The sequence below is a fragment of the Hippichthys cyanospilos genome, chromosome 2 (genome assembly GCF_059441005.1).
Source record: "Hippichthys cyanospilos isolate Australia breed blue-spotted pipefish chromosome 2, RoL_Hcya_1.0, whole genome shotgun sequence".
Classification (NCBI taxonomy): Eukaryota; Metazoa; Chordata; class Actinopteri; order Syngnathiformes; family Syngnathidae; genus Hippichthys; species Hippichthys cyanospilos.
In genome coordinates this window covers 4,303,550-4,314,062 of record NC_142370.1, presented here as the reverse complement: position 1 = coordinate 4,314,062, position 10,513 = coordinate 4,303,550, and the positions used below count along the sequence as shown (strand labels likewise).

At 37.9% G+C, this 10,513-nt stretch overlaps 1 protein-coding gene across 5 annotated transcripts in view; it reads left to right on the top strand.

The window, feature by feature from the left end:
* Positions 1-4,833, top strand: part of LOC148426926 (uncharacterized) — a 38,532-nt gene extending 33,699 nt beyond the window's left edge. Inside the window, exons 1-4 of one of the 5 annotated variants that reach the window (XM_088408254.1) lie at positions 171-267; positions 2,498-2,928; positions 3,018-3,170; positions 3,263-4,480. In XM_088408254.1, coding sequence (XP_088264380.1) covers positions 2,759-2,928; positions 3,018-3,170; positions 3,263-3,323 — 384 coding nt within the window. In that variant the 5' untranslated portion in view covers positions 171-267; positions 2,498-2,758 and the 3' untranslated portion in view covers positions 3,324-4,480. Of the gene's footprint in view, positions 1-170; positions 268-1,916; positions 2,929-3,017; positions 3,171-3,262; positions 4,481-4,695 lie in introns of those variants that run through there. The other 4 variants (XM_088408252.1, XM_088408255.1, XM_088408253.1 and 1 more) reach the window with 4 other exon arrangements.
* The last annotated feature ends 5,680 nt before the right edge of the window (positions 4,834-10,513 follow it).

Here is a 10,513-nt window from a genome sequence, read left to right as displayed (position 1 = left end):
GCTGCAGGAGACATGACAAGTTATTACCAAACTAATGACCAAATCACAGGTACAATGTCTGTTGCCAAATTCCTGGGAAAAGAAGATAGCAGATATTGCATGGACTGATAGTATATGGACTTCTACGTCCCCTACTGTCAGAAACAGATAGTTACCTTAATATCATAATGTCTTCCTTAACCTTTTAGGGCAGCAAGTGGTTTTGTAACTAGGGCCAACACTAATCAACAAAAGAGGGACAGACAGACCGGAAGGAGTCCTGAGAAGGTGCAGGTTCCTGTCCGCTCTTCTCAAAAGTCTTTGTTTTCCTTCCTGTTTGTTGTGTATTTAATGATTTAGGTTTCCTGTACCTGACACTTAATATCTGTAAATATAGGGCACAGACTGAGATGGTTCGCTATGAAGATAGTGAATATATATAGTAAAAAGGATGCTTGATTTTGAGCTTAGAAAAAAAACAAAGAGAAGTCTTGTTTACGTAATGAAAGAAAACATTAATGTAGTTGGTGTGAGAGAAGAGGATGAAACAGGCTCAGATGGAGCTATGGCGACCCCTGAAGGGAAAAGCCGAAAAAAGAGAAGTGGACACATTTCTCGTTACCAGTCTCGACAAGTCTAGTCCAAACCATAATCAAACTGTTAGCATGGGCGAAATTTTCTTTCTTTTGGTATTCTTGCAGCGGAGACAGTTAGAATGCGGTCTTTTCACCCTTGTGGGATTGGGAACAACCAGCTGAGTTCCCGGCCAATGAAAGCACCTGCACTTATAACCCTTAAACCCCTGTTGTAAATTTTGTATATTTTTGATTTGTGATATCAAAGGAAAAGCATACAAAACACCGCTAGGAGGCTAAAATATTGCAAAGATTGTCAAAAAATTTCGGCTTTCTATATGCCATCCTGCCATCCCTGCTAAATGCCTGCAAATGGGAGGTCAATTGGTACACCCCAACTGCCATTAAAATTTGGAAATGTCATCAATTTTGGACATATAGAAAACCTGATGTTTTATCATGCATTTCTCCCAATTTCAGTGGCAACTCGTGAACAGGGTGCAATACAAATGTTTGCGTTGAGACCCTCTCAACACAGCCTAAGAATATATATATTGGGCCCCTGTGTTCCGAGATTAATCCGTTTTGGGCTCGTAAGGCACATTCACCGTATGGCGGGCAATCCAAACCTATGTTAAATAGCTGATCCATTTAGAGCCCCAGATAAAAACATCAAAATTGTACATACATATTAAAAATTGCTGTCAAAATAGTATAGCAAGTGCTACATATATATAATATACATGTACACATTCAGAAATCATCATAAATAAGAAATATAGAAAGGATTTATTTACCTTTGAGTGGGCGCTTTTTCTGCCCATATTCCTTCGCAAGGGTAGCCTAGGCTAGGCGAGCTTCATATTTCTTGATTATCTCCAGCTTCGTTTCCATATAAATTATCTTCTTACTTCTCTCTTTAATATCACCAGCAATCTTGGGAGCCATGGCTAACCCATTCAACTTTGAATTAAGTAGTAAAATGCACTATAAATGCACTATAAAATGCACTATAAATACGGTTTTGTAACCACAAAAAAAACAAAGCTTTACCATTCTGCCATTTACGACCAGCATTGTAGTGACGCGTTGCATGGAGGCAGTTAGTATATATATATATATATATATATATATATATATATATATATATATATATATATATATATATATATATATATATATATATATATATAGCTTTTTGGGGGAAAGAAAGAAGAATGGATTTTGTGTTAAAATAAGAGGACTGCCGTTTTAGTGAGGGCAAGCATTAAAATTAAATGCTTGCCCTCACCAAAACGGCAGTTTAACGGCATTTCTTTTTTTCCATTTTGAGTGTTCTTGTTTTTTATTAATAAATGACAAATATACAAAAAGATTCATTGCTCTTCCTTTGTGCTTTTATTGGTAATGGGTTTAGGTGGTAATGCAAGTAGGCCAGATGCATTACCACAGTACATATCAGGTGCTGAACAAAGATCTAGACAGCAACATAGTCTGATGTGATTGGGTAGTTTAAATATATAATTATTTGTTTTCTCTTTGTATTTTTTTTCCATGTACTTTGAGCGCTCTCTTGAATTTCTTGTGCCCCAGTAAAATATTATGTCGAGTGATGTCCCAGGTTAAGACCCCTCCTTGCAATGAAGCAAAAGAAATGTAAAACTGGATATTTATTGATTATTAGCAAGCTAGTCTTAAGTTTCCTCTCCATCAACATCAATTGTGAAAATGGAGGAATTCTGTATGAAAAATATAGTATATATAGTAATTCCGCTGAGAGATGAATCTTCAATCAAACCTTTGATTGTTTTCTGTCAAATCCTGTGTGGTGGCATGTAAAAAACAAACTTACACACACACTCACACACATACATAAACTGTAAAAAGAAGAGAAGGCTGCCGTTAAAGATGTGCTGTTTCCTCACACCTGCTGCTGTCTAAAGAAGCCAGACTGAGTCCTGACCATTGACCTGTTTGGAGATGACATCACGCCACCTTGTTTCCAACCGTCTCTAATGAGGAAGAGGGTCATCTTCTGCGGGAGGTGACTTGGAGCCACTTAAGTCACCTGCAGCCTTTATATAGTCATCATATCACTAGACGTTCACTCCCAGAGGTTCTCATGTCCTCCGGACATCGTTGCACTTCACTCGAGGGTGGCCAAGGTGAGTTGCCTTTCAAAACCTCCACAATGCAAAGACACAATGCGACTCCAGAACAAAAAGGAAAAAAAAAGAAAAGAAAAAAAATCGCTTTTTCTCCTAAGTCAACCAGGTGATCCGAGGATGATCCTGTTCACGTGGTGTATGTTCATCTCGATCTTCTTTTCCACCAGTTTGGAGGTTGTGCTGGACAAAAGCATTCACCTGACGAGGTATTTATGACTCAAACGCTTGCGAGAAGACTCTAGAGCTTGTTAGCAGTAGAGAAAGTATACATCGTGTCTCCTCTTTTCCCTGCTAGATGGCATTCGCATCTGATGGAAAAACAGCAAAACATTATCCAGCACTATAAGAGATATTCCGAAGGAACCTTCGCCAATGACCTGAGTGGGCAGTTTGATAAAAAAAAAGCCAAAGACTTTGTTGCATGGCTGATCAAGCTCAAGCGGGAAGGGTAAGCTCACTTTTGAGGGAAATGTTTTGGCTAATGATTACTCAAATGGTTGAACTCTCCATTGTGTAACCTAATTAAAATGTTCATTGCAGATGTGATGGAAAGTTGCTTCAAATCACAGCAGATGCATTCGAGCATGGCCAAGGGGCATAAAACAATGTCTGCATTATAAGTGATGTTTGCTTCATTTATTTATTTATTTATTTATTTATTTATTTATTTTTAAAGTAGAAATGGCAATACTTGCAGTGTTTGTCAGGAACAATTCATTGATAAAAGATGAGCAAATCAGTCAAAAAGTTTGGAAACACCCTCTGATTATGTTTTTTCATATATTGAAAATTTACTGGATTGTAGATTCATACTTAAATCAATCAATTTATGAACTCAAATCTAGTCAAATGTATATAGCACTTAATTACACGACTTTTTGATGGAATTGTGGGGTTAAAAATAATACAATGCTACTTTCGAAATTAATTCATTCATTTTGTAACGTGAATCTTTCATAAATAGAACCAAATAATAGCCTAATCCCTTGCAAGGCCCAAAAATGTTCCTAATCCCTTTAAATGAATATTATTAGATTATAAAGATGCATTAACATGGTAACAAATACATATTGGAATTACATCAGTGGATACTAATCAAAATATGTTATGTAAAGAATCATTAAAAAAAAAGCATTCAAATTAATCATATTCATTTGTAGCAGTTGACAATATGAATACAGTTCACTTGTTTGCCTTGAGATGGTGCTAGTGTGTTGATGATGAGTGCAGAGCGAAAGCGAGACACCGTTTTAGGACCTTTACTCTGTTTTTTATTTTACATTTCCAGTGATCCAGGAATCATTTACAAATCCACATGAGCAATAATATTAACGTTGGATGTTAATGTTGGATTATTCTGAGCATCTAAGTTTACTGAAGTATATTGCGTATTACATTACAGTCATGTTGGTGCGAGCGCTGGTGACTCATGTCACAGACAGTAGGTCGCTTTTCGTATCTTGAATTTTCTCTATGTTAGCAGAGACAATATTTTTCCGCAAAGGCGTTTCGTCAGCTGAATTTTTCATAATAAGAGGTCTTCATAAGCAGACGTACGACTGTAATCAAATCCAAATGTATTTACAAATTGAAATTCTTCAAAGTTCAGTGAGATCACAGTGATCTGTAATGACTTTCGGTTCACAGCTGTGTATTTTTATCCTTAACCTGTTAATGTTGGAGACTGTTTCAAAACTTTTGACTGGTACTCATTTTTTTTTCTGTAAAAAGGAATAAATTATACTTTCAGATTTTTATTCAAGATAAAGAATTCTCAGTCAGCTATGTTTGTGTATATATATATATATATATATATATATATATATATATTTGACTTGTAATTAATGTGTGTCATGCAGTCAAATACATAATAAAAAGTATTTTCATTGCAGGATTAATGAATTGCAGAATACAAAATGCTGAATTTATTGAGTCCTATACTATTGCATTGATGGTCTTGTCCTACCATACAGGACTCCTGGGATCTCCCTTAGAGATCGGGTGAGGATCTTGGTCATTCGGGAGGGGCTCAGCATCGAGCCGCTGCTCCTCCGCGTTGAGAGGAGCCAGTTGAGGTTGTTCGGGCATGTGGTTAGGATGCATGTGGTGAGGACACCTCCTTGGTGAGGTGTTTCGGGCACGTCCCACAAGAAGGAGGCCCCCTGGACGACCCAGGACACGCTGGAGGGACTATATCTCTCAGCTGGCCTAGGAGCGCATGGGGATCCTTCCGGAGGAGCTAGACAAAGTGGCCGGGGTGAGGGATGTCTGGGCATCCTTGCTCAAGCTGCTGCCCCTGCAACCCGGGGTAGCGGTAAATGTATATATATATATATACACAATTATTATTATTATTATACAGTTATTCTCTATATTCTCTTCTTTTTGTGTCATATCATATCCATATCATATCATATCCATATGGTTACACTCCTTCAAGTGTTGCCATTTTAGTGTAGAATTTTTAGCCAATTACCACATTTTCCGCAATATAAGGTGCACTGGATTATAAGGCGCACCCTCAATTAATGACAGATTTTAAAACTTTTTTAATCACAATATAGTAATCCTCAAAGTAATAACAATTATAACTCAAATAATAACTCTTAACTCCCTATAGCATAATAGCTCAATGTCAATATGACCAACCTTGTTCAACTGTTAACTCACAAAAGAAACAGGTAAAGCTCACTTTATCTATCAGCTCATTCCCATCTACGAAGCCCATCTCAATATTGATCCATATATAAGGCACACCTGATTATAAGGCCTATCATCAGCTTTTTAAAAAAATTAAGGCTTTTAGGTGCGCCTTATAGTGCGGAAAATTCGGTACAATTCAGCTAATGTGTGTTGCCAGGCAGACTTCCAGGCAGACCTTGTCTGCCTTGCTGGGAGGCGCTTGGGCATTCATTTGAACAATTAAAAGGCTTTTGTGCAGTGTGCAATGACGCATTGTGTATGGGCCCATATTTTTGTTAGACTGCTGCAATAGTGAAGCGACCCATAAAAACGCCTTCAGGAACCCTCACGTAGGACATAATTACATGCTCATTGCAGGAAGGCGGTGCTATATTGCTCCTTCATGTTTCACAGTGGTAGTAGTTAAAGAAAATAAGTAGTTAAAGAAAAAAAACATGTTGCTCAACCAGCTAATGTTAGCAATAGCGTACATCGAAGCCAGATTCACGGATGCTTTTTATTTTTTTAACCCACAATGGCTGAAGAAGAGCAAATCAGAAATTGGACTGACACATTCAGCATTGGCGTCCATGTCAATACAAAATGATTTATTTTAAAGGATTTATATTTGGAAACACAAAGACAAACTCTTCAAGCAAGTCATGAAAGTCTTTCTGAGGAAAATAAGAATGGATTTTGTACTGAAATAACTTGGGGACAGCCGTTTTGGGTGAGTTAATAGGTTTTTGTCGTTTTATGTCGTTCATATACAATTGTCATGTTTGTTCGGCTTTTGTTGTTGTGGGGTTTTATTCATGTTTCTGTTCCACTCGTGCCTTTATTGTCTGCGCTCTCCTTAGTTTGATTTTGTCCACCTGTCTGGTGATTCGATGTCCATACAGTTTTGCTCCCGTTCGGTCTTGCCTAATTTCCTTGGTAAAACCTCCTTTTTGAGCCACATATTTCTCAATTCTCCTGCATTTTTGGGCCCCATTCCTTCCTCCTCCCAACTCAACTCATCATGCCCAGACATGACACTTATATTAAATTGCCATTTGTAATTTAGACAATCTTCTTAAAGCTTTCCTGCTCTTGGTGGACAACATAAAACTTCGTGGACAAATAATTTGAAATTATTATGACAAGTGTTGGTAAGCATAATAAGTTTTCATTCCTGATGCGGGTTTATTGATGTTTAGATGCTCTGAAAAAAAGCCTGTGTACATGCGCATGAGGGGCTCATTCACGGAAGGCCTGATTGTGAAATGCACGGACCGCCACTGATATATATATATATATACGTATATATATATATATATATATATATATATATATATATATATATATATGTATATGTATATATATATATATATATATATATATATATATATATATATATATATATATATATATGTGTGTTTATATATATATATATATATATATATATATATATATATATATATATATATATATATATATATATATAAACACACACACAATGGACCCCTGTGTTCCAGCGTCCCTGGCTTACATTTTTTTCATGTTGCATGTGGAATACTGAGTTTTTTCCTACCCCCTTTATGGTATTTTCCCAGCTTTGCGACAAAAATACCTGTCATGACCATAGAGAGTTGGCTGTATTTGTATTCTTTTGCCTACATCTTCTGGCCTTTTTGAGTAACTGCACTTATTTACTATTGCCGTAAAACTGCTTCCAAGCAACGCGTCACGACAATGCTAGTCTGCTATTGGTCAGCATCATGGTCAAAATGGCTGAATGCTAAAGACTGGACCTCGTCTGAGTTCTTAAAATAATGTATTTATTGTGCATTTTACTGCTTAATTCGAACTTGAATGGGTTAGCCATGGGTCCCAAGATTGCTTGTGATGTTAAAGAGAGAAATAAGAAGATGATTTATGTGGAGCCGAAGCTGGAGATAGTCAAGGAATACGAAGAAAGCTAAGGTAGCCAAGCTTAGGCTGTTCTTACTAGGGAATATGGGCATAACAAGCACCACTCAAAGGTAAATGAATCCTTTCTATAGTTTTTTATTTATGATGTTTTATGATTGTATTCATGTATATTATATATACATAGCACTTACTATACTATTTTGGTACCAAATTTTAATATGTATGACAAATTTTGATGTTTTTACCTGGGAATTTATGACCATATTCCATAGTGAGGGTAGCCTAGCGTAGGCTAGGCAAGGCTAGCTTAGCCTTCTTTGTATTTCTTGATTATATCCAGATTCGTTTCCATATATATATATATGTCTGATTACCCGTGCCTTGACTTTGCCTGTTCCCGACCACCCACCAGCCTGTCATTTGTCCCTGCCTGCCTGTGTTTGACCGTGCAAATCCCCAACCATCGGCCAGCCTGACGATTCTACAAGCGAGCCTGTGTCCCTCTTGCCCCTGTCTACCTCACTGCCCGCCACCTTCCGACTTCGCTCGGCCCTGGCGGCCTACCATAGCAGTCCGTCCCCATCATCTTTCAAGTCAGCAGGTATCTGCTTATAAATAAAGAGAATATAACTGCCCTCACCTGTCTTTGCGTGCTCTTGGGTCCTCCCTCTTGTCCCTGTGTCATATATAAATGAATATTTACAGTTCCACGGCCAGGACGTAAACCACACTGATCCTCCAGAGTCTGAGATTTGATATCCTGATAGACGCTCCTCTCCAGCACCCCTGTATAGACCTCAGTCCTCACTGCCTGCCACTCCAGAGGCACTTTCCCCGATGACACGCAATATTGAAGAAGCATGTAAACCAGGACAGCCCTACAATATCCAGAGCCTTTTGGAACTCTGGGAGGATCTCATCCGCCCCTGCGGTACTGCCACCAAGGAGTTTTTTGAGCACTTCGGTGACTTCAGCCCCAAAGATAGTAGAAATCACAGTATGAAAACTGTGATTTCTCAAAGGAAAACGTGTCTGTGGAATTGAGGAGTGTTTTGAAGTATTCTGACCAACATCCCAAGTTGAGCTCAGTTGTCCACTGTACCCAGTATTAATGGTGTGCTGCTTTCGCCTCCCGACGTGACGGATTGTGAACCAGAATTTCCTCGAAGCTGTCCAGAAGTTGTTTTCCACAGGAAAAAATAAAATAGAAAATCATTGGGTGCCATGAAACTATTTTGACATTTGAATTGGGGCTAAGCCTGCATTAAAAAGAGAATGTTAATTATTGTACATTTATACAGTATATTTGGTGTATTTTGCCAATAAGCTTTGTTTTCATTCTTGTTCAAATGTGAAAAATAATAGACTTGTTAAAAAAAAACACCTTTCGATAAAATGTGGTCTAATAATACTGCATTTTATGTGAAAATAATCACAAAAATCACAAAGATAAAAAACAATGAGTACTGAGCAGTAATGACAGCCAGCTCAAAACTTGAGTCGTATAAATTGTTAAAATGTTGGTCACACAATACGGCAAATGTTGGTAGATGCCGTACCAACCGTATTGCCATATTATTACATCAATATTTTTGACCCACCAAAAGCAAAGACCATGCAGTAAAGAAAGCAATCTTAGTAACAGATATTCACCTTGTCATGTATTAACATGCTGTCCATATTTTTACTTCACTGCGGTGATGTTGAAATAAAGCTTTAAAATGCTACATCAACCAGTATTTTCTTAACTCCTCTACAATGACTGCATTGTAGTCTGGGGCTAGCATTATAGTCAAATCCCCTCACTTACCTTTTCTTCAAGACCTTTTCTTAGACCACCAGTGCCATCTCGTGTTGTCAAAAATACTGCAACTGGTTTATGAACTAAAGCAGTGTGGTTATCAATCTTTTTTTTTTTTTACAGATGTACTCCTGTGAACTATGTCATCAGCCAAGTTCCCCTTAACCAGGGCAAAGCATTTTTGGTTAAAAAAAAAAAAAAAAAAAAAAAAGACTTAAAACATGCCAACAGTGTCTGATTTATTAAACTTTATAACCTTTCAAACTTTATTTGTATTGGTCTACAAAAAAGCATTCCTCTTCCTCTTTTGGATCATAGAAGAGCTCTGTTATCAAAAAGAAATAACTTATTAATAATTGTCTGCAAATGAAAAAAAAATCAACATAAACTCTCAGACCGGTTCTCAAATAGAAAGTAGAGTGGACCCCCGGTTTACGAACTCCCACTTTTACGAACTTTTCTACTTATGAGCGTGAGGTAACGCCGATATGCTATTGCTCTTACAATGTCACAGTCACTGCCTCAGTCACGGTGTCAGTCACGGAGATGCCGATATGCTATTGGTCGATTAAGGTCACAGTCCCGGTCTCACTCACAGAGATGCGGATATGCTATTGGCCGGCGTCACGTCAATCACAGAAATGCTGATATGATATTGGCCGAACGCCCTCATCTAGCCTGATGGGACGAGCTGGTCGGTGTGTTGTGAAGACTTTGCAAACTTTATCTGTTAGACATGGCTTCTAAAATTGCAAGTGACCTTAAAGGAAGAAGTAAGAGGATGATGACAATAGAAACCCAGCAGGAGATAATAAAAAAATACGAAGGAGGCGCACGCATAGTTAACCTTGCTCCTGAGTATGGCCGTAACCGCTCGGCAATCTTCTAAGGGCAAGACTTTCCTTGCCGGGGGACGGACCTCAGTCGACAACAAAATGGAGAGGCTTCTTCTATTATGGATTAAAGAGAAGGAAATCGCCGGTGATATGTTCTAGTTTGAGAAAAGTTCTCGTTTAAGAAAATAAATAAAAAAATTCTGCGGGTTGGTCTCTGTTCCCCTCCGCCTCCACCCAGCTCAAGTCACGTCGCCCCAAAGGTAAATGTCATTTTTCCTTTGTATATTTATGTTATTTAATTTAACTGTACTGTAGATTATGTTACTAATTTTTAATATGTGTATAAAGTTGTGATGTTTTTACCTCAGGTTTTTGCACGCGTTGCACGCATTAACTAATTAACATAGGTTTGGATTGCCCGTCATACGAGCAGTTCGAGTTACGAGCGTAGCCGCTGAACGGATTAAGTTCGTAACACGCGGGCCCACTGTATAAATAAATATTTGTCCACAGAAAATTTTTAATCATGAAGCATCGTCTTTTGGGATTACAGTCGAG